The sequence below is a fragment of the Bufo bufo genome, chromosome 7 (assembly GCF_905171765.1).
Source record: "Bufo bufo chromosome 7, aBufBuf1.1, whole genome shotgun sequence".
NCBI classification, from domain to species: domain Eukaryota; kingdom Metazoa; phylum Chordata; class Amphibia; order Anura; family Bufonidae; genus Bufo; species Bufo bufo.
Window position 1 is genome coordinate 11,939,007 of NC_053395.1, and position 21,320 is coordinate 11,960,326.

General features: G+C 54.1%; 3 protein-coding genes across 13 annotated transcripts; 2 read left to right on the top strand and 1 right to left on the bottom strand.

The window, feature by feature from the left end:
* Positions 1 to 3,170: 3,170 nt before the first annotated feature.
* CORO1A (coronin 1A) lies at positions 3,171 to 12,753 on the top strand. Of its 10 annotated transcripts, XM_040439525.1 has the most exons (12): positions 3,250 to 3,285; positions 5,482 to 5,505; positions 6,386 to 6,591; positions 8,723 to 8,845; positions 8,931 to 9,060; positions 9,140 to 9,321; positions 10,917 to 11,036; positions 11,228 to 11,332; positions 11,419 to 11,564; positions 11,645 to 11,702; positions 11,776 to 11,994; positions 12,088 to 12,753. In XM_040439525.1, the coding sequence occupies exons 3-12, from the start codon at positions 6,394 to 6,396 to the stop codon at positions 12,193 to 12,195; spliced, it is 1,389 nt and encodes a 462-aa protein (XP_040295459.1). In that variant the 5' UTR covers positions 3,250 to 3,285; positions 5,482 to 5,505; positions 6,386 to 6,393; the 3' UTR covers positions 12,196 to 12,753. The 10 variants fall into 10 exon arrangements, with proteins under 10 accessions (XP_040295463.1, XP_040295461.1, XP_040295459.1 ...); XM_040439529.1 differs by lacking the exon at positions 5,482 to 5,505 and having other exon boundaries at positions 3,171 to 3,309; XM_040439527.1 differs by lacking the exon at positions 5,482 to 5,505 and having other exon boundaries at positions 3,222 to 3,352.
* On the bottom strand, positions 12,694 to 16,888 carry BOLA2B (bolA family member 2B). Its single transcript, XM_040439563.1, has 3 exons — positions 16,753 to 16,888; positions 16,263 to 16,360; positions 12,694 to 13,182 (listed from the first exon to the last, which is right to left on the bottom strand). The coding sequence occupies exons 1-3, from the start codon at positions 16,825 to 16,827 to the stop codon at positions 13,083 to 13,085; spliced, it is 273 nt and encodes a 90-aa protein (XP_040295497.1). The 5' UTR covers positions 16,828 to 16,888; the 3' UTR covers positions 12,694 to 13,082.
* Positions 16,889 to 17,273: 385 nt separating this feature from the next.
* Positions 17,274 to 21,268, top strand: LOC121007546 (structure-specific endonuclease subunit slx1-like). Of its 2 annotated transcripts, none has more exons than XM_040439568.1 (7): positions 17,274 to 17,322; positions 18,863 to 19,036; positions 19,579 to 19,630; positions 19,845 to 20,186; positions 20,317 to 20,444; positions 20,714 to 20,798; positions 20,867 to 21,268. In XM_040439568.1, the coding sequence occupies exons 2-7, from the start codon at positions 18,864 to 18,866 to the stop codon at positions 20,894 to 20,896; spliced, it is 810 nt and encodes a 269-aa protein (XP_040295502.1). In that variant the 5' UTR covers positions 17,274 to 17,322; position 18,863; the 3' UTR covers positions 20,897 to 21,268. The 2 variants fall into 2 exon arrangements, with proteins under 2 accessions (XP_040295502.1, XP_040295501.1); XM_040439567.1 differs by having other exon boundaries at positions 17,295 to 17,321; positions 18,855 to 19,036.
* Positions 21,269 to 21,320: the final 52 nt, after the last annotated feature.

Genomic DNA, 21,320 nt, shown 5'->3' on the forward strand with positions numbered 1-21,320 from the left:
CCGATATCAGCGACACATAGTGTATTATAATAGTGCAGGACCGTTATCAGAGGAGCGGCCGATATCAGCGACACATAGTGTATTATAATAGTGCAGGACCGTTATCAGAGGAGCGGCCGATATCAGCGACACATAGTGTATTATAATAGTGCAGGACCGTTATCAGAGGAGCGGCCGATATCAGCGACACATAGTGTATTATAATAGTGCAGGACCGTTATCAGAGGAGCGGCCGATATCAGCGACACATAGTGTATTATAATAGTGCAGGACCGTTATCAGAGGAGCGGCCGATATCAGCGACACATAGTGTATTATAATAGTGCAGGACCGTTATCAGAGGAGCGGCCGATATCAGCGACACATAGTGTATTATAATAGTGCAGGACCGTTATCAGAGGAGCGGCCGATATCAGCGACACATAGTGTATTATAATAGTGCAGGACCGTTATCAGAGGAGCGGCCGATATCAGCGACACATAGTGTATTATAATAGTGCAGGACCGTTATCAGAGGAGCGGCCGATATCAGCGACACATAGTGTATTATAATAGTGCAGGACCGTTATCAGAGGAGCGGCCGATATCAGTGACACATAGTGTATTATAATAGTGCAGGACCGTTATCAGAGGAGCGGCCGATATCAGCGACACATAGTGTATTATAATAGTGCAGGACCGTTATCAGAGGAGCGGCCGATATCAGCGACACATAGCGTATTATAATAGTGCAGGACCGTTATCAGAGGAGCCGCCGATATCAGCGACACATAGCGTATTATAATAGTGCAGGACCGTTATCAGAGGAGCAGCCGATGTCAGTGACACATAGTGTATTATAATAGTGCAGGACCGTTATCAGAGGAGCGGCCGATATCAGCGACACATAGTGTATTATAATAGTGCAGGACCGTTATCAGAGGAGCGGCCGATATCAGCGACACATAGTGTATTATAATAGTGCAGGGCCGTTATCAGAGGAGCGGCCGATGTCAGTGACACATAGTATATTATAATAGTGCAGGACCGTTATCAGAGGAGCGGACGATATCAGCGACACATAGTGTATTATAATAGTGCAGGACCGTTATCAGAGGAGCGGCCGATATCAGCGACACATAGTGTATTATAATAGTGCAGGACCGTTATCAGAGGAGCGGCCGATATCAGCGACACATAATGTATTATAATAGTGCAGGACCGTTATCAGAGGAGCGGCCGATATCAGTGACACATAGTGTATTATAATAGTGCAGGACCGTTATCAGAGGAGAGGCCGATATCAGCGACACATAGTGTATTATAATAGTGCAGGACCGTTATCAGAGGAGCGGCCGATATCAGTGACACATAGTGTATTATAATAGTGCAGGACCGTTATCAGAGGAGCCGCCGATATCAGCGACACATAGTGTATTATAATAGTGCAGGACCGTTATCAGAGGAGCGGCCGATATCAGCGACACATAGTGTATTATAATAGTGCAGGACCGTTATCAGAGGAGCGGCTGACATCAGCGACACAGTGTATTATAATAGTGCAGGACCGTTATCAGAGGAGCGGCTGACATCAGCGACACATAGTGTATTATAATAGTGCAGGACCGTTATCAGAGGAGCCGCCGATATCAGCGACACATAGTGTATTATAATAGTGCAGGACCGTTATCAGAGGAGCGGCCGATATCAGCGACACATAGTGTATTATAATAGTGCAGGACCGTTATCAGAGGAGCGGCCGATATCAGCGACACATAGTGTATTATAATAGTGCAGGACCGTTATCAGAGGAGCGGCCGATATCAGCGACACATAGTGTATTATAATAGTGCAGGACCGTTATCAGAGGAGCGGCCGATATCAGTGACACATAGTGTATTATAATAGTGCAGGACCGTTATCAGAGGAGCCGCCGATATCAGCGACACATAGTGTATTATAATAGTGCAGGACCGTTATCAGAGGAGCGGCCGATATCAGCGACACATAGTGTATTATAATAGTGCAGGACCGTTATCAGAGGAGCGGCCGATATCAGCGACACATAGTGTATTATAATAGTGCAGGACCGTTATCAGAGGAGCGGCTGACATCAGCGACACAGTGTATTATAATAGTGCAGGACCGTTATCAGAGGAGCGGCTGACATCAGCGACACATAGCGTATTATAATAGTGCAGGACCGTTATCAGAGGAGCCGCCGATATCAGCGACACATAGTGTATTATAATAGTGCAGGACCGTTATCAGAGGAGCGGCCGATATCAGCGACACATAGCGTATTATAATAGTGCAGGACCGTTATCAGAGGAGCCGCCGATATCAGCGACACATAGTGTATTATAATAGTGCAGGACCGTTATCAGAGGAGCGGCCGATATCAGCAACACATAGCGTATTATAATAGTGCAGGACCGTTATCAGAGGAGCGGCCGATATCAGGAAGCAGTAGACTGTGTTATGTAATCTAAGGCTGTCTTGTTTTTGTGAAACTACAACTCCCAGCATGCCCTGACAGCCTGGGGCAATCAGTTGGGGAATACAGTGCACACTGCAGGAAGTGGTATCTGGATGGCACAATGCGGGTGAAGCAATGAGGCCGTTACATCAGAGGAAGGGAGCGGGGTCATCACACGCTGGACTCCTCAGGCCCCGCAGAAGGGGCATTAGACGCTCTGCAGGGTGCCATGTCCAGAGTCAGCTGCCAGTGTCACACCCAGGGCTTTGACTGACCACAAAATGATATATATATATCCACGGCACACTCGTATATTTTGCACCAACTTTATATTTCATATCATGGAGGCCGTGGATATATATATATAATTTTGTATAGCCCCTTCACTGAGCACCTCCTCTTGGGATTTGTAAATCCCCTTCTTGACGGTGTGCCTTTCAAATTTAGATTAATTTGCCTGACCACAGACCTGACCATCTACAGCCCGGTGTCATGATGGGTACAAGCCCTGGCACAACCTTTGCCATGTGTGTGGGCACATGCTGTATGGCGCCATCATCCATTCAGCATCTCCCGATAGTAATGTGGGGACCTCATTAACCCTGTGATGTCAGTCAAATTTTATGATAGGGACACGTGTTAACCCTCAATTTGCTGCAGGCCTGGGACTCTTCATTAACCATGTCCTGCCCTCTGCAGAGGAGGAAGACAAGACCCCCCCTCCGCTTCCTGCCCTCCTACTCCTCCTCCTGTCTTGCAGAATATTCTTGTAAAAAGCAGAAGTTTGATGCAGACTGCAAGCAGCTGACAGCGAGCATCACCCTCCACAGCACCCCGCACCGCTCCCTCAGGTGAGACCTCAGAACTCCGCAGCACCCCGCACCGCTCCCTCAGGTGAGACCCCAGAACTCCACAGCACCCCGCACCGCTCCCTCAGGTGAGACCCCAGAACTCCACAGCACCCCGCACCGCTCCCTCAGGTGAGACCCCAGAACTCCACAGCACCCCGCACCGCTCCCTCAGGTGAGACCCCAGAACTCCACAGCACCCCGCACCGCTCCCTCAGGTGAGACCCCAGAACTCCACAGCACCCCGCACCGCTCCCTCAGGTGAGACCCCAGAACTCCACAGCACCCCGCACCGCTCCGTCAGGTGAGACCCCAGAACTCCACAGCACCCCGCACCACTCCGTCAGGTGAGACCCCAGAACTCCACAGCACCCTCCACCGCTCCCTCTGGCTAGACCCCAGAACCCTGCACCACTCCCTCAGATGAGACCCCAGAACTCCACAGCACCCCGCACCGCTCCCTCAGGTGAGACCCCAGAACTCCACAGCACCCTGCACCACTCCCTCAGGTGAGACCCCAGAACTCCGCAGCACCCCGCACCGCTCCCTCAGGTGAGACCCCAGAACTCCGCAGCACCCCGCACCGCTCCCTCAGGTGAGACCCCAGAACTCCACAGCACCCCGCACCGCTCCCTCAGGTGAGACCCCAGAACTCCACAGCACCCCGCACCACTCCGTCAGGTGAGACCCCAGAACTCCACAGCACCCTCCACCGCTCCCTCTGGCTAGACCCCAGAACCCTGCACCACTCCCTCAGGTGAGACCCCAGAACTCCACAGCACCCCGCACCGCTCCCTCAGGTGAGACCCCAGAACTCCACAGCACCCCGCACCGCTCCCTCAGATGAGACCCCAGAACTCCACAGCACCCTGCACCACTCCCTCAGGTGAGACCCCAGAACTCCACAGCACCCCGCACCACTCCCTCAGGTGAGACCCCAGAACTCCGCAGCACCCCGCACCGCTCCCTCAGGTGAGACCCCAGAACTCCACAGCACCCCGCACCGCTCCCTCAGGTGAGACCCCAGAACTCCACAGCACCCTGCACCGCTCCCTCAGGTGAGACCCCAGACATAGCATCACCCTCCACAGCACCCCGCACCGCTCCCTCAGGTGAGACCCCAGAACTCCGCAGCACCCCGCACTGCTCCCTCAGGTGAGACCCCAGAACTCCACAGCACCCCGCACCGCTCCCTCAGGTGAGACCCCAGAACTCCACAGCACCCTGCACCACTCCCTCAGGTGAGACCCCAGAACTCCGCAGCACCCCGCACCGCTCCCTCAGGTGAGACCCCAGAACTCCACAGCACCCCGCACCGCTCCCTCAGGTGAGACCCCAGAACTCCACAGCACCCTGCACCGCTCCCTCAGGTGAGACCCCAGACATAGCATCACCCTCCACAGCACCCCGCACCGCTCCCTCAGGTGAGACCCCAGAACTCCACAGCACCCCGCACCGCTCCCTCAGGCTAGACCCCAGAACTCCACAGCACCCCGCACCGCTCCCTCAGGTGAGACCCCAGAACTCCACAGCACCCCGCACCGCTCCGTCAGGTGAGACCCCAGAACTCCACAGCACCCCGCACCGCTCCGTCAGGTGAGACCCCAGAACTCCACAGCACCCTCCACCGCTCCCTCTGGCTAGACCCCAGAACCCTGCACCACTCCCTCAGGTGAGACCCCAGAACTCCACAGCACCCCGCACCGCTCCCTCAGGTGAGACCCCAGAACTCCACAGCACCCCGCACCGCTCCCTCAGATGAGACCCCAGAACTCCACAGCACCCTGCACCACTCCCTCAGGTGAGACCCCAGAACTCCACAGCACCCCGCACCACTCCCTCAGGTGAGACCCCAGAACTCCGCAGCACCCCGCACCGCTCCCTCAGGTGAGACCCCAGAACTCCACAGCACCCCGCACCGCTCCCTCAGGTGAGACCCCAGAACTCCACAGCACCCTGCACCGCTCCCTCAGGTGAGACCCCAGACATAGCATCACCCTCCACAGCACCCCGCACCGCTCCCTCAGGTGAGACCCCAGAACTCCGCAGCACCCCGCACTGCTCCCTCAGGTGAGACCCCAGAACTCCACAGCACCCCGCACCGCTCCCTCAGGTGAGACCCCAGAACTCCACAGCACCCTGCACCACTCCCTCAGGTGAGACCCCAGAACTCCGCAGCACCCCGCACCGCTCCCTCAGGTGAGACCCCAGAACTCCACAGCACCCCGCACCGCTCCCTCAGGTGAGACCCCAGAACTCCACAGCACCCTGCACCGCTCCCTCAGGTGAGACCCCAGACATAGCATCACCCTCCACAGCACCCCGCACCGCTCCCTCAGGTGAGACCCCAGAACTCCACAGCACCCCGCACCGCTCCCTCAGGCTAGACCCCAGAACTCCACAGCACCCCGCACCGCTCCCTCAGGTGAGACCCCAGAACTCCACAGCACCCCGCACCGCTCCGTCAGGTGAGACCCCAGAACTCCACAGCACCCCGCACCGCTCCGTCAGGTGAGACCCCAGAACTCCACAGCACCCTCCACCGCTCCCTCTGGCTAGACCCCAGAACCCTGCACCACTCCCTCAGATGAGACCCCAGAACTCCACAGCACCCCGCACCACTCCCTCAGATGAGACCCCAGAACTCCACAGCACCCCGCACCGCTCCCTCAGGTGAGACCCCGGAACTCCACAGCACCCCGCACCGCTCCCTCAGATGAGACCCGAGACATAGCATCACCCTCCATAGCACCCCGCACCGCTCCCTCAGATAAGACCCCAGACATAGTTGACAGCGAGCATCACCACCCACCACTTCCTCAGGTGAGACCCCTGAACTCCACAGCACCCCGCACTGCACCCTCAGGTAAGACCCATCATTTTGGGGCTGTGTCTTCTATCTGCCGACCCCGCCAGGCTGCAGTAGCCTCAGATCACCAGTAGATCAGTATAATGGGAGGATGATGGGACCACTACGTCCTTTACACGGCCTCCTCCTGGCACCAGGATTCAACCATTACCCTGCGTATTACTGTGCCAGTGTGCCCCCACCTTCACCATTATTCCCCCCATTTCCCAGGCCTCATCATGAGCAGAAAGGTCGTCCGCAGCAGTAAATTCCGCCACGTCTTTGGGCAGCCGGTGAAGACCGACCAGTGCTACGACGACATCCGGGTGTCTCAGAACACATGGGACAGCAACTTCTGCGCCGTCAACCCCAAGTTCTTGGCCATCGTGGTGGAGGCCAGCGGCGGAGGCGCCTTCTTGGTCTTGCCCCTCTCCAAGGTGGGTGGTGAACGGATGTGCACAGGGCGCATTCATTTTACAGAAGTGCCTGCAGAGCTGTAATCATTCGCTGTGCTCCGGATGTTGTGGTTTTGTCATAGGAAGTGGAGAGAGCTGATGCAGGTGAAAAGGCTGCGGACGGCGCTGTAGACATATATGTACATATAGATCTCGGCCGCGGCGCCGCCCACTTCACATGACGAGGCCGCCACATGTGGCACCAAATTGGGGTGGAAAAAGGGGCACCGCCAGGCGGCTGCACTATGACACCTCCTTATCACAGTTCATGCAGTGATGTCATTACTGCGGTGTCACATCTGTTTGGCCCCACAGGTGACATCAGCGTTCTGCTTCACTGGCAGGTACGGTGACACCGCGGTTTGCGGCAGTAGCTGGTACAACGAGGGATGCTTCAGATGGGGAGAAATGGCGGCACGGTGCGGATTAATAATCACAGTGCGCGTCATGCCGTGGACGGATACCTGAGCTTCATGGTGTGGAGGGCACCGACAGGGCAGATACAGGCGGATCACAGAGATGGCGGCACACAATGGCCCCTGTGTGTCCCCGTGACATGCCCGCTGTCTGTGGGGGGATGTGAGCGTCTTATGACCAGCATGAAGGCTGAGGAGCGGAGGATGACGAATTAACCCCTTCTGCCAACATAGGCTTGAAACAGTCCCGGGCACCCACTAGAGCGGTATATATTTATATACTGTACCTGCCTGTCCATACGTCACAGACTGAACGGCGCACGCCGGCCATAAGAGGAAGGGCTCCAGGGGGCCCTGACCCCAAGGATATACCATCCACAGGTGCAGGAGGCTCCTATAGGGAGAGCCAAGAGTGAATGATGGCGGAGATGCTGTATGGCGGTATTACGTTTATGACCTATAGCCCTGTATGGCGGTATTAGGTGTACGATCTATAGCACTGTATGACAATATTACGTTTATGATATATAGCCCTGTATGGCGGTATTAGGTGTATGATCTATAGTCCTGTATGGCGGTATTAGGTGTATAATATATAGCCCTGTATGGCGGTATTAGGTGTATGATCTACAGTCCTGTATGGCAGTATTAAGTGTATGATCTATAGTCCTGTATGGCGGTATTAGGTGTATAATATATAGTCCTGTATGGCGGTATTAGGTGTATAATATATAGCCCTGTATGGCGGTATTAGGTGTATGATCTATAGCACTGTATGACAGTATTACGTGTATGATCTATAGCACTGTATGGCGGTATTAGGTGTATGATCTATAGCACTGTATTTCAGTATTAGGCGTACAATATATAGCCCTGTATGGCGGTATTAGGTGTATAATATATAGCCCTGTATGGCGGTATTAGGTGTATGATCTATAGCCCTGTATGGCGGTATTAGGTGTATGATCTATAGCAGGGTCACCCTGTGGCCCTCCAGCTGTTTCAAAACTACAATTCCCAGCATTCTGTAATAGCTGTAGGCTGTCCAGGCATTCTGGGAGTTGTAGTTTTGCAACAGCTGGAGGGCCGCAGGTTGGGCATCCCTGATCTATACCACTATTAGGTGTAGGATATATAGCGGTGTATGATACATGGCAGTATCATTTCTATTGATCTCTTCCCTCCTTCTTGCAAGTATAAGGTTGTCAGGCACATAATGTGGCTATAGGTCGTCCATGGCAAGAAAATCACAGGGTGAGCGCGTTCACCCCCCGGAGCGCTGTCTGCAGTAACAGGGGAAGTGCTGGTGACACCGCCGCTCAGATGTGACCTTATTTGGTCCTGAAGGTCGATCACTGTGACACCGTCCTTGTACAAACCACAGAGATGGGAGGGACGAGTGTGAACCAGCAGCGCCGCAGAGCGTCGGACCGCAGCATCCGATAGGTGTCAGCGCGCAGTCTCGGCCTCTGCACACTGATTGGCTTTACCCTGGGAGGAGATTTGTCTTGTGCTCAGTGTCGCCCCCTGCTGAGCCATGTACAGTATGGAGAGGGGGAAGGGAAGTGGCAACCCCCCTGTGCACATTTCTAACTCTCTAGAATGGTTGTCAGTTTTGAAGTCCATACTTCCTGTAAGCTCGGAGCGATGCTCTGCAGAGGATTGATGTGCGCTCCTCACGTGTCATCTCTTCACAGACGGGGCGGATGGATAAGTCGCAGCCCGTGATTTGCGGACACACGGCTCCAGTGCTGGACATCGACTGGTGCCCACACAACGACAATGTCATTGCCAGCGGCTCCGAGGACTGCACTGTCATGGTAAGACTGGCGGGGGCAGGTAATGCAGCCATACACCAATGTGTCGTAGCGCCCGCTCCTCACGACTCCACTCGTTGTCCGCCAGGTCTGGGAGATTCCGGATGGCGGTCTGACCCGCTCCCTCACAGAGCCCATCGTCACCTTGGAAGGGCACACTAAGAGGGTGGGGATCGTGCTGTGGCACCCGACTGCTCAGAACGTGCTGCTGAGCGCAGGTAAGAAGCGGGCGCAGTGTGAACATGGCCATGTGGTGGAGGGAGCAGCGTCCTGTATGACTCTGCCTCTCGCCCTCAGGCTGCGATAACGTGGTCCTGATCTGGGACGTGGGCTGCGGACAGTCCATCATCTCCATAGACGAGACTCACACCGACATTATCTACAGCGTGGCCTGGAACCGCAACGGGTCTCTCATCTGCACCTCCTGCAAGGACAAGAAGATCCGGATCATAGAGCCCAGGAGTGGGAACATTATAACGGTGAGTGTGCAGAGCATCGCGCCCACCACCTGCAGAAATCTACAACAGCTCTGTAAAGTCTGAATGTAAAGAAGATACCTATATACACCAGCAGGGGGCAGGAGAGCACAAACCAGTATAGACCAGCAGAGGACAAGAGAGCACAAACCAGTATAGACCAGCAGGGGGCGGGAGAGCACAAACCAGTATAGACCAGCAGGGGGCGGGAGAGCACAAACCAGTATAGACCAGCAGGGGGCGGGAGAGCACAAACAAGTATAGACCAGCAGGGGGCGGGAGAGCACAAACCAGTATAGACCAGCAGGGGGCGGGAGAGCACAAACCAGTATAGACCAGCAGGGGGCGGGAGAGCACAAACCAGTATAGACCAGCAGGGGGCGGGAGAGCACAAACCAGTATAGACCAGCAGGGGGCGGGAGAGCACAAACCAGTATAGACCAGCAGGGGGCGGGAGAGCACAAACCAGTATAGACCAGCAGGGGGCGGGAGAGCACAAACCAGTATAGACCAGCAGGGGGCGGGAGAGCACAAACCAGTATAGACCAGCAGGGGGCGGGAGAGCACAAACCAGTATAGACCAGCAGGGGGCGGGAGAGCACAAACCAGTATAGACCAGCAGGGGGCAGGAGAGCACAAACCAGTATAGACCAGCAGGGGGCAGGAGAGCACAAACCAGTATAGACCAGCAGGGGGCAGGAGAGCACAAACCAGCAGGGGGCAGGAGAGCACAAACCAGCAGGGGGCAGGAGAGCACAAACCAGCAGGGGGCAGGAGAGCACAAACCAGCAGGGGGCAGGAGAGCACAAACCAGCAGGGGGCAGGAGAGCACAAACCAGCAGGGGGCAGGAGAGCACAAACCAGCAGGGGGCAGGAGAGCACAAACCAGCAGGGGGCGGGAGAGCACAAACCAGCAGGGGGCGGGAGAGCACAAACCAGCAGGGGGCGGGAGAGCACAAACCAGCAGGGGGCGGGAGAGCACAAACCAGTATAGACCAGCAGGGGGCGGGAGAGCACAAACCAGTATAGACCAGCAGGGGGCGGGAGAGCACAAACCAGTATAGACCAGCAGGGGGCGGGAGAGCACAAACCAGTATAGACCAGCAGGGGGCGGGAGAGCACAAACCAGTATAGACCAGCAGGGGGCGGGAGAGCACAAACCAGTATAGACCAGCAGGGGGCGGGAGAGCACAAACCAGTATAGACCAGCAGGGGGCGGGAGAGCACAAACCAGTATAGACCAGCAGGGGGCAGGAGAGCACAAACCAGTATAGACCAGCAGGGGGCAGGAGAGCACAAACCAGTATAGACCAGCAGGGGGCGGGAGAGCACAAACCAGTATAGACCAGCAGGGGGCGGGAGAGCACAAACCAGTATAGACCAGCAGGGGGCAGGAAAGCACTACCAGTATACACCAGCAGGGGGGCAGGAGAGCACAAACCAGTATAGACCAGCAGGGGGCAGGAGAGCACAAACCAGTATAGACCAGCAGGGGATAGGAGAGCACAAACCAGTATAGACCAGCAGGGGGCAGCAGAAGCACTCCCCTCTGTGCACTGCCCCATGATTACAGCAAGTTCTCTGTTCTCTTCCTCCAGGAGAAGGAGAAGCCCCACGAGGGCAGCCGGCCGGTCCGCGCCATCTTTGTGTCCGACGATCAGATCCTGACCACAGGGTTCAGCCGGATGAGCGAGCGACAAGTGGCCTTATGGGATACGGTGAGTCCGTCATGGCTTCCACAGGGGTCAGATCTAACACCCGGGGGTTGAGTTCCCCTTTACTGTGAGGCCGTTTTCTCCATGACTAATCACACTTTGCTGCGATGATCTGCAGAGATGGCAGAGGCAGCGCCCCCCACCCAGGCCTCTCGGACCCCTCACTCGCGTCCCCGTTTTCTTCCCCTCTACAGAAGGCCTGGGACTCTCCGCTCACCCTGCAGGAGCTGGACACGAGCAGCGGGGTTCTCATCCCCTTCTACGACCCCGATACAGGCATCGTCTACCTCGGCGGGAAGGTGAGCGATGACATTTTCTCCACATTTTCTGGGGTACAGTCAGTAATGGGGGTCTTAGGGGGTCCCGTCTTTGTGTCTCATCCCAGGGGGACAGCAGCATCCGCTACTTTGAGGTGACGGACGAGTCCCCATATGTCCATTACCTGTCGATGTACAGCAGCAAAGATTCCCAGCGGGGGATGGGCTACATGCCAAAGCGCGGCCTGGAGGTCAACAAGTGCGAGATCGCCAGGTGAGTGTCCCGGAGGAGGGGTGCCCCCTCCTGGAGACCCCTGTAAGTTCACCTGGACCATGTCGACTGCTCTGTTCTAGATTCTACAAGCTGCACGAGAGGAAATGTGAACCAATCGCCATGACGGTGCCCAGGAAGGTAAGATGGCGGCATTACCCAGGTATGAGACGGGCACAGTGGGCGCTGTGACCACCACTCCTCTACTCCGCAGTCCGACCTGTTCCAGGAGGACCTCTACCCGGACACCGTGGGCCCGGACCCGGCGCTCAGCGCGGAGGAGTGGCTGTCCGGTAAGGACGCGGAGCCGCTGCTCGTCTCCCTGAAGGACGGATACGTCCTGAGCAAGAACCGAGAACTGAAAGTCACCAAGAACGTCCTGAGCGCGCGGCTGCCCAAGCGCAGCCAGTCGTCCGGCGGGAGCAAGCCGTGTGCGGTAAGAGCAGGAAATAGCGCTCAATGGTTGCTTGCTGTCAGTGAATGGGAACAGTTCACACCTTGACCTGGTCCTGCATCCTTCCCACAGGAGGACTCCAGCCTGGAGCAGCTGATGGAGGAGGTGGAGAAGCTGAAGGCGACCGTGGCCGAGCAGGAGAAGCGCATCGCCCAGCTGGAGGAGAAGGCGTCCGATTAGCAGGGGCCCCGGGCCCTCCCCCAGCGCTGTCAAGAGTCCCTTGTTAAAGGAGCACTCCAGTCATTGACTTTTCTGACGACTCTCATGGGCGCCCCCCATGACATCAGAGGAGTCCATCATCGGAGTCCCCTTTAACCTCTTACTGAACGGAATAGCGGACAGGGGGCGGGTCTAATAAAACCACAACCCCTCCCCCAACCGCCTGCCCATCTCTGTGCCCCCTCTGGGTGTAAATAATTCTTAGAGGTACGAGAGTCCCCCAAAATCAGAATCCTCCAGGAAATAGAAATGGAGGGCTTTATTCAGCAGTTTCTTGATCCTGGGAAAGCTGGGTGAAGCACACAGGGGCCCCACGCAGACCGGCACCCAGCTTTCCCAGGGCCCTGCAAGGCGCATCTGTCAGGGGGGGGGGGGGAGGGAAAGCTGTAAGGACTCCATATTGGCAGTCACTCAGCTTTCCCAGAACCCATCAGAAGTTGACTCTTTCATTGCTGGATTTTTTTTAATTTTATTTTAATAGTTAATGTTCATTAATATCTGAGAATAAACAGTGAATCGGTCGCTGGCTTGTGTTCATAACATTTATTGGTAAAGTCTAGGGGGCCCCTTTAAGAACTGGGAGCGAGCCACCACTAGAGGGAGCTCACTGCACATGGCTCCCACTGAAGCGTCACCGCGAGCTCCCCCTGGTGGTGGCTCCAGGAAGAAAACCCGTCTGCATCAAGTCCCGTTTAAAAATCGCCCCTCTGCAGCATGTGGAACGCCTTCAGGACCAGGAGACATCGGGGTCCCCGGAACATACTAGTCTTACATCATTATTAACCCACTAAGTGCCGCTCACTCATCCCAGGCTGCAGACTGTCTCCAGACCACACAACAACGGCCGATCACTTCTGCTTCTCCTGTTCCCACTGTGCCGGAGTCAGCGTCTTCTGCTCAAAGGCGTGAATGGTCTTCAGTTCTTCTGCCAGGCAGCCGTTCACGAGCCTGCAGGGGGCAGCACAGAGTCACATACCGTACACTGGGGGGAGGGGGGGGCAAGGGGCCCCTGCAGGTAGATGTACATGATAGATATCGTAAAAAGAAATGCATGCTGGGAGTTGTAGTTCAAGATCAGTACAGGATAAGTAATGTATGTACACAGTGACTGCACCAGCAGAATAGTGAGTGCAGCTCTGGAGTATAATACAGGATGTAACTCAGGATCAGTACAGGATAAGTAATGTATGTACACAGTGACTCCACCAGCAGAATAGTGAGTGCAGCTCTGGAGTATAATACAGGCTGTAACTCAGGATCAGTACAGGATAAGTAATGTATGTACACAGTGACTGCACCAGCAGAATAGTGAGTGCAGCTCTGGAGTATAATACAGGATGTAACTCAGGATCAGTACAGGATAAATAATGTATGTACACAGTGACTGCACCAGCAGAATAGTGAGTGCAGCTCTGGAGTATAATACAGGATGTAACTCAGGATCAGTACAGGATAAGTAATGTATGTACACAGTGACTGCACCAGCAGAATAGTGAGTGCAGCTCTGGAGTATAATACAGGATGTAATTTAGGATCAGTACAGGATAAGTAATGTATGTACACAGTGACTGCACCAGCAGAATAGTGAGTGCAGCTCTGGAGTATAATACAGGATGTAACTCAGGATCAGTACAGGAGAAGTAATGTATGTACACAGTAGGGCTGCACGATATATCGCAAAAGTAATCGAATCGCGATAAACGGAAAATGCGGTTTGGCGATTCGGCCGAGCCGAAAATGCCGCGATTATTATATATGAAGGGGCCCCTATTGATAAAAAAAAGTCCTCTGTCCTATTGATAACAGGTCCAGCCTCTGTACTTACTTTCACAATGAATGCACTGCAGCGACGAGCGGGAGCGAGCGAGGCAGCCGGCCGGCGCGGGACTGACGTCACTTAGTCACGCTCCTGCTTCCTGAATTAAGTGGGAGGAGCGTGACAGTGACGTCAGTCACGCGCCGGCCGGCTTGCTCGCTGCCGCTCTCTGCACTGCAGTGCATTCATAGTGAAAGTACAGAGGCTGGCCATTTTATGATAGAGCGGCGCCCAGGGATCTAAGTGCACTTACTATTATTCCTGGGCGCCGCTCCGTTCGTCCGCTGTGGCCCCCGGTATTTTCAGCATTCAGAGGAAGGAGGAGGAGACGCCAGTGTCTGTCCTTCTCCATAACAGCAGCGCTGTCCAATCAGAGCGCAGAGCTCAGAGCCAGGGAGAAAAAAAACTCCCTGGCTCTGAGCTCTGAGCTGTGATTGGACAGCGCTGCTGTCATGGAGACGGAGACTCACTGGCGTCTCCTCCGCCTTGCTTTGAATGTTGAAAATACCGGGGGCCACAGCGGACGAACGGAGCGGCGCCCAGGAATAATAGTAAGTGCACTTAGATCCCTGGGCGCCGCTCTATGCAGCCTGCTACCAAGTTCATATTCTTTGGACCTATGAAAGGTCCTCTTTAATTACATTCATTGGTGGCGCAGTGTGCGCAGTTTAGGACACATGAAGGGACACATAGGGCCATAAGGGGGACCAGCATAAGATGCTATATGTGTGTCTTATGCTGGCCCCCATCGTGGCCCCATGTGTTATAGCACACATCCCCTATAACAGCGTCCTCCACAGATCCCCCACATAACAGCGTCATCCACAGATCCCCCACATAACAGCGTCATCCACAGATCCCCCACATAACAGCGTCATCCACAGATCCCCCACATAACAGCGTCCTCCACAGATCCCCCACATAACAGTGCCATCCACAGATCCCCCACATAACAGCGTCCTCCACAGATCCCCCACATAACAGCGTCCTCCGCAGATCCCCCACATAACAGCGTCCTCCGCAGATCCCCCACATAACAGCGCCATCCACAGATCCCCCACATAACAGCGTCATCCACAGATCCCCCACATAACAGCGCCATCCACAGATCCCCCACATAACAGCGTCATCCACAGATCCCCCACATAACAGTGCCATCCACAGATCCCCCACATAACAGCGTCCTCCACAGATCCCCCACATAACAGCGTCCTCCACAGATCCCCCACATAACAGCGTCATCCACAGATCCCCCACATAACAGCGTCCTCCACAGATCCCCCACATAACAGCGTCCTCCACAGATCCCCCACATAACAGCGTCCTCCACAGATCCCCCACATAACAGCTCCATCCACAGATCCCCCACATAACAGTGTCATCCACAGATCCCCCACATAACAGCGTCCTCCACAGATCCCCCACATAACAGCGTCCTCCACAGATCCCCCACATAACAGCGTCATCCACAGATCCCCCATATAACAGCGTCATCCACAGATCCCCCACATAACAGCGCCCTCCACAGATCCCCCACATAACAGCGTCATCCACAGATCCCCCACATAACAGCGTCCTCCACAGATCCCCCACATAACAGCGCCATCCACAGATCCCCCACATAACAGCGCCATCCACAGATCCCCCACATAACAGCGCCATCCACAGATCCCCCACATAACAGCGTCCTCCACAGATCCCCCACATAACAGCGTCATCCACAGATCCCCCACATAACAGTGCCATCCACAGATCCCCCACATAACAGCGCCATCCACAGATCCCCCACATAACAGCGTCCTCCACAGATCCCCCACATAACAGCGTCATCCACAGATCCCCCACATAACAGTGCCATCCACAGATCCCCCACATAACAGTGCCATCCACAGATCCCCCACATAACAGCGCCATCCACAGATCTCCCGCATAACAGCGTCACCCACAGATCCCCCATAACTATGTCATACCCAGCCGCGTCAGCGGCTCATATGGGAAAATCCAAGCAAATAGACCTCTAGCACAATTCCCTTAAAATATCGCATCGCACATCGTTATCGCAATTTTTAGGGCCCTAATCGCAATCGCACAAAATTCCCATATCGTGCAGCCCTAGTACACAGTGACTGCACCAGCAGAATAGTGAGTGCAGCTCTGGGGCATAGTACAGGATGTAATTAGGAGGCGATACGGTCATGTATGTAGCTCTCACCTGTGTCTCTGGAGCAGTGCTTTTCCTTCAAACTGAGGAGACACAACTAGCACCCTGAAGCTGGTGGAGCAGTGATTGGGTGACGTGTCTTCTACTTCCTGGAGGACACAAGAGGTGGGAGGTCAGTGATGGTTATTAGAGGACAGTAATACTCTCCTGGTGCACTACAAAGCCCAGAAATCACAATCGATGCTGGACCATTCTAGAGCCTGGATTTCCACTTGCTTCCCGAGAGATGATGGGAGTGATCGCAGCCTCATTACCGGCTCATAGTCAGAGCCACAGAGGCGGCAGATGGAGCTCTTCCTCCCCGCCCCTGAGGAAGGGGATTAGCCGACCAATCAGATTCACAGTTCACACTTGGCTCCTCCCACTGCACTAATATATGAATAGAAAATGTCACCAGGCCACTGAATTCTATGGGGTAGAAGGCATGTCACGTGACAGACTTGTAGTCCCCCACAGAGGCACACTTGGTCTCGCTCCTCACCACATGCTCCGCCTGCAGCTCCCGCCTCAGCTTCTCCTTCAGGATCTCCGCACTGATCGTTCCGTCTCCAGCCATGATACCACAACCGGCAGCACTGCACCTGCGCACATACTACCGCATAGAACGCAGCTCCTCCGCCTCTCATTGGTCCCAGAGTCTCCAAACAAGACTCCTACAGGAGTGACAGGCAGGAATCTTATCCAATAAGACGTCCGCAAAGTGAAGAAGGAGGCGGAGAAAAATACAAAATCAGCCAATCAAAAGCTCCTGCTGTGTAAACCCCTCATCAGTGATCCGGGCTGGCTAAGATATTGCCTGAAAATGTGAACTTGATAGTTCTATATTTTCATCAGGATTTAATGCAATTTTCATGAGGAGATATAGATATCAGCGGATAAAATATTACCTTATGCGGTCTAAGCCTTCGTCTTGTAGGTTTTATTGATATATATAAAAAAAAAATAGTTCTAGGCGCGATTTAGGACGGTCTGTCGCTATGTAAGCCGCGTATCCCGAGAGCCGTAACCAGGAAGTGACGTAGGGCGCAGGAGAGCGGAGGCTTGTGTGCAGGTGAGTCCGGTTATTATGTGGGCAGTGTATACACAGGAGAGAAGTGGTACTGTGCGGTGTATATACACAGGAGAGAAGTGGTACTGTGCGGTGTGTATACACAGGAGAGAAGTGGTACTGTGCGGTGTATATACACAGGAGAGAAGTGGTACTGTGCGGTGTGTATACACAGGAGAGAAGTGGTACTGTGCGGTGTATACACAGGAGAGAAGTGGTACTGTGCGGTGTATACACAGGAGAGAAGTGGTACTGTGCGGTGTGTATACACAGGAGAGAAGTGGTACTGTGCGGTGTACATACACAGGAGAGAAGCGGTACTGTGCGGTGTACATACACAGGAGAGAAGTGGTACTGTGCGGTGTGTATATACAGGAGAGAAGTGGTACTGTGCGGTGTACATACACAGGAGAGAAGCGGTACTGCGCGGTGTACATACACAGGAGAGAAGCGGTACTGCGCGGTGTACATACACAGGAGAGAAGCGGTACTGCGCGGTGTACATACACAGGAGAGAAGCGGTACTGTGCGGTGTACATACACAGGAGAGAAGCGGTACTGTGCGGTGTATATACACAGGAGAGAAGCGGTACTGTGCAATGTGTATACACAGGATAGAAGTGGTACTGTGCGGTGTATACACAGGAGAGAAGCGGTACTGTGCGGTGTACATACACAGGAGAGAAGCGGTACTGTGCGGTGTATATACACAGGAGAGAAGTGGTACTGTGCGGTGTGTATACACAGGAGAGAAGTGGTACTGTGCGGTGTGTATACACAGGAGAGAAGTGGTACTGTGCGGTGTGTATACACAGGAGAGAAGCGGTACTGTGCGGTGTATGTACACAGGAGAGAAGCGGTACTGTGCGGTGTGTATACACAGGAGAGAAGCGGTACTGTGCGGTGTGTATACACAGGAGAGAAGCGGTACTGTGCTGTGTGTGTATACACAGGAGAGAAGCGGTACTGTGCGGTGTATATACACAGGAGAGAAGTGGTACTGTGCGGTGTATATACACAGGAGAGAAGTGGTACTGTGCGGTGTATATACACAGGAGAGAAGTGGTACTGTGCGGTGTACATACATGAGAGAAGTGGTACTGTGTGGTGTATACACAGGAGAGAAGCGGTACTGTGCGGTGTGTGTATACACAGGAGAGAAGTGGTACTGTGCGGTGTATACACAGGAGAGAAGCGGTACTGTGCGGTGTGTGTATACACAGGAGAGAAGTGGTACTGTGCGGTGTATACACAGGAGAGAAGTGGTACTGTGCGGTGTATACACAGGAGAGAAGTGGTACTGTGCGGTGTATACACAGGAGAGAAGCGGTACTGTGTATACACAGGAGAGAAGTGGTACTGTGCGGTGTGTGTATACACAGGAGAGAAGTGGTACTGTGCGGTGTGTATACACAGGAGAGAAGTGGTACTGTGCGGTGTGTATACACAGGAGAGAAGTGGTACTGTGCGGTGTGTATACACAGGAGAGAAGTGGTACTGTGCGGCACTCTGACTCTCGCCCCGGGGTGTCATCTCTCGGCAGGATGGTTGTGGAGGTGGAAGGATTTTTCGGGGTGTATCTTCTCTTTTGCACCAACCCGAAGTATAAAGGTCGGATCTACATCGGCTTCACCGTGAACCCAGAGAGACGGATCCTGCAGCACAATGGAGGCAAACAGAAGGGCGGAGCCTGGAAGACGAGTGGGAGGGGCCCCTGGTAACCATCCGCCATATTGTAGCCGCTGACTGTACACTCGAAACGCGTCAGCTGAATTGATTTTAACCTGATGTGTCCAGGGTTTTTAAGAGCTGAACCTACTCTACTTTCTTATATACTTTGTGTCTCATTTCTAACATCTAGAAAACTAGTTTTTACATCCAGAGCCTGAAAACAAGTCCCTACCTTAAAATGTCACCCATTCTAGAGAAACCTCTGTGAGGTAAATCCATCAGCAGCACAAGCCTCTCCTGTCCTGATGGTTTGTTACAGTGTGTCAGTCTGGGGTCCAGAGGTTTGTCTACACTGGGTACAATAGTAACAACGTCCCCTGAAGTCTGGGGTGTAGACGGATACAAGAATGTTTCCATTTGCTGGCAGCAAGCAGAGATCTTACACTTAGGGAGCAAATGTAACACAGTCTGTGCCTACTCTAATAAACACCGGGCGGGCCCCTTCCTCTGATTGGTTGGGGCCCCTGATGGTGCAGATACAATAAGAGATCCGCGTGACTTTGTTTTTTTGTCCTTTCCCTCGTGCAGGGACATGGTGCTGATCGTCCACGGATTTCCCAGTGATATCGCAGCCTTACGGGTAAGAAAGCAGAGTTACTAACCTGTGTTTATGGTAGAATTCATACAGTCACTGTGTAGCCAAGAAGTGAGTGCAGCTCTGGCTGTGACTGGAGGCTAATTATGAGTGCAGCTCTGGCTGTGACTGGAGGCTAATTATGAGTTCAGCTCTGAATGTGACTGGAGGATAAGAATTATGAGTTCAGCTCTGGATGTGACTTGACCTCTCTCCTCAGTTTGAGTGGGCCTGGCAGCACCCACATGTCTCCCGCCGGCTCACCCACGTGCCACGGAAGACAAAGAAACAATCCAGCTTCGACTTCCACCTCATGGTCCTCTACCACATGCTGAGGGTGGCCCCCTGGAATCGCTTGCCCCTCACCCTGCGCTGGCTCAGACAGGAATACCACAGAGAGCTGCCGCCCCTCCTCCAGCCTCCGCTGCACATGCCCCTGGCATACGGACAAGTGCGTGCCAAGCCGATCGCCAAGACACAAGGGGAGAAAGGCCAAGGAGAGGGAGGCATCCAGCTCCAGAGCGCCTCCCAGCGGTGCAGGGTGTGCTATGACAAGCTGCAGGTGGGTGTCCAGGCGTCACAAATGCAGACTGATGCCAGTGCTCCCCAGCAGCTGTCAGGGCATGATGGGAGTTGTAGTTTTCCCAGGGTGGGGCAGGTAATAACCGGCATCTCTTCTTCTTCCCGCACAGAGTAAGGAGGACGCTCTCCACTGCTTCCACCCCGGCTGCTCCCTGACCGCGCATATCTTATGTCTGGCCAAACTCTTCCTCCGAAATGAGCCGGACCACCTGATTCCAGTGGAGGGTCTGTGCCCCAGGTCAGCCGTGATGCCACCACTGAGGGGTGTAAGGTAGAACTGTCTTAGTCACCCATAGCAACCAATGAGATTCCAAAGGAGCTGTGAAAGGTGGAATCTGATTGGTTGCTGTGGGCGACTAAGACAGTTCTACTTTCCACCAGTTTTAAAAATCTCCCCAAAAGTCTTTAATACATTTGCAGAACTCTTAACAGAGTCAGATGGCTGTATGACCCGGACCCCCGGGGTATCCAAGCTGGGTCTGACCTCTGCCCCCTCCTGTCTTGTAGCTGTGGGAATTCAGTGCTTTGGGGAGACCTGATCCGCTATAAGAAGGGCTGCTACGGGGACCTGGAGGAGATCTCGCAGACGCAGGTGGAGTAGACCTGTTAACATCCAGCCATCACCACAGGCTCGATATTAACCCTTCTCGTTTTCTGCAGGGACACTGGGTGGACGAGCTGCACAGCTGACCCCCGCCAGGCACAGAGGATCGTGGAACACTATTACACCCATCAGAGGACATGCAGCGAGTGTCTAATAGCCCTGTATGTGAGGAGCGAGAACAGCGGACTCCAACCTGCAGCTTTACTACTGTCCGGGCATGCTGGGAGTTGTAGTCTCATAGCAGCTGGAGACCAGTGATTGATTTGGAAGGGGTTTATTTATTTATTCTGATATTTATGACATTGATCTGTGGATAAAATAAAAGTATGGAAACTTCTGAAACACAGAGCGTGGGTTAGCACGCTGTCCGCATGTCTCCTGCTGACATCACGCAGTTCTCAGAACACTGCGCTGCCTGCAGCCACCACTAGGGGGAGCTCAATATTGACTTGCTGAAGTTCATTAGTGGTGGCTGCAGGTGCTCAGGATTTTATCATGGGAGCAGGGGAT

Excerpts from the sequence above, each read along its gene's own strand:
- CORO1A (XM_040439529.1), top strand. The coding sequence starts at position 6,394 with ATGAGCAGAAAGGTCGTCCGCAGCAGTAAATTCCGCCACGTCTTTGGG. Across the intron at positions 8,846-8,930 it reads CCGAGGACTGCACTGTCATG|GTCTGGGAGATTCCGGATGG; the intron begins GTAAGACTGGCG and ends GTTGTCCGCCAG. Across the intron at positions 11,037-11,227 it reads AAGTGGCCTTATGGGATACG|AAGGCCTGGGACTCTCCGCT; the intron begins GTGAGTCCGTCA and ends TCCCCTCTACAG.
- BOLA2B (XM_040439563.1), bottom strand. The coding sequence starts at position 16,827 with ATGGCTGGAGACGGAACGATCAGTGCGGAGATCCTGAAGGAGAAGCTG. Across the intron at positions 16,361-16,752 it reads AGCTGCAGGCGGAGCATGTG|GAAGTAGAAGACACGTCACC; the intron begins GTGAGGAGCGAG and ends TGTGTCCTCCAG. Across the intron at positions 13,183-16,262 it reads GCACTGCTCCAGAGACACAG|GCTCGTGAACGGCTGCCTGG; the intron begins GTGAGAGCTACA and ends TGCCCCCTGCAG.
- LOC121007546 (XM_040439568.1), top strand. The coding sequence starts at position 18,864 with ATGGTTGTGGAGGTGGAAGGATTTTTCGGGGTGTATCTTCTCTTTTGC. Across the intron at positions 19,037-19,578 it reads ACGAGTGGGAGGGGCCCCTG|GGACATGGTGCTGATCGTCC; the intron begins GTAACCATCCGC and ends TCCCTCGTGCAG. Across the intron at positions 20,187-20,316 it reads TGTGCTATGACAAGCTGCAG|AGTAAGGAGGACGCTCTCCA; the intron begins GTGGGTGTCCAG and ends CTTCCCGCACAG.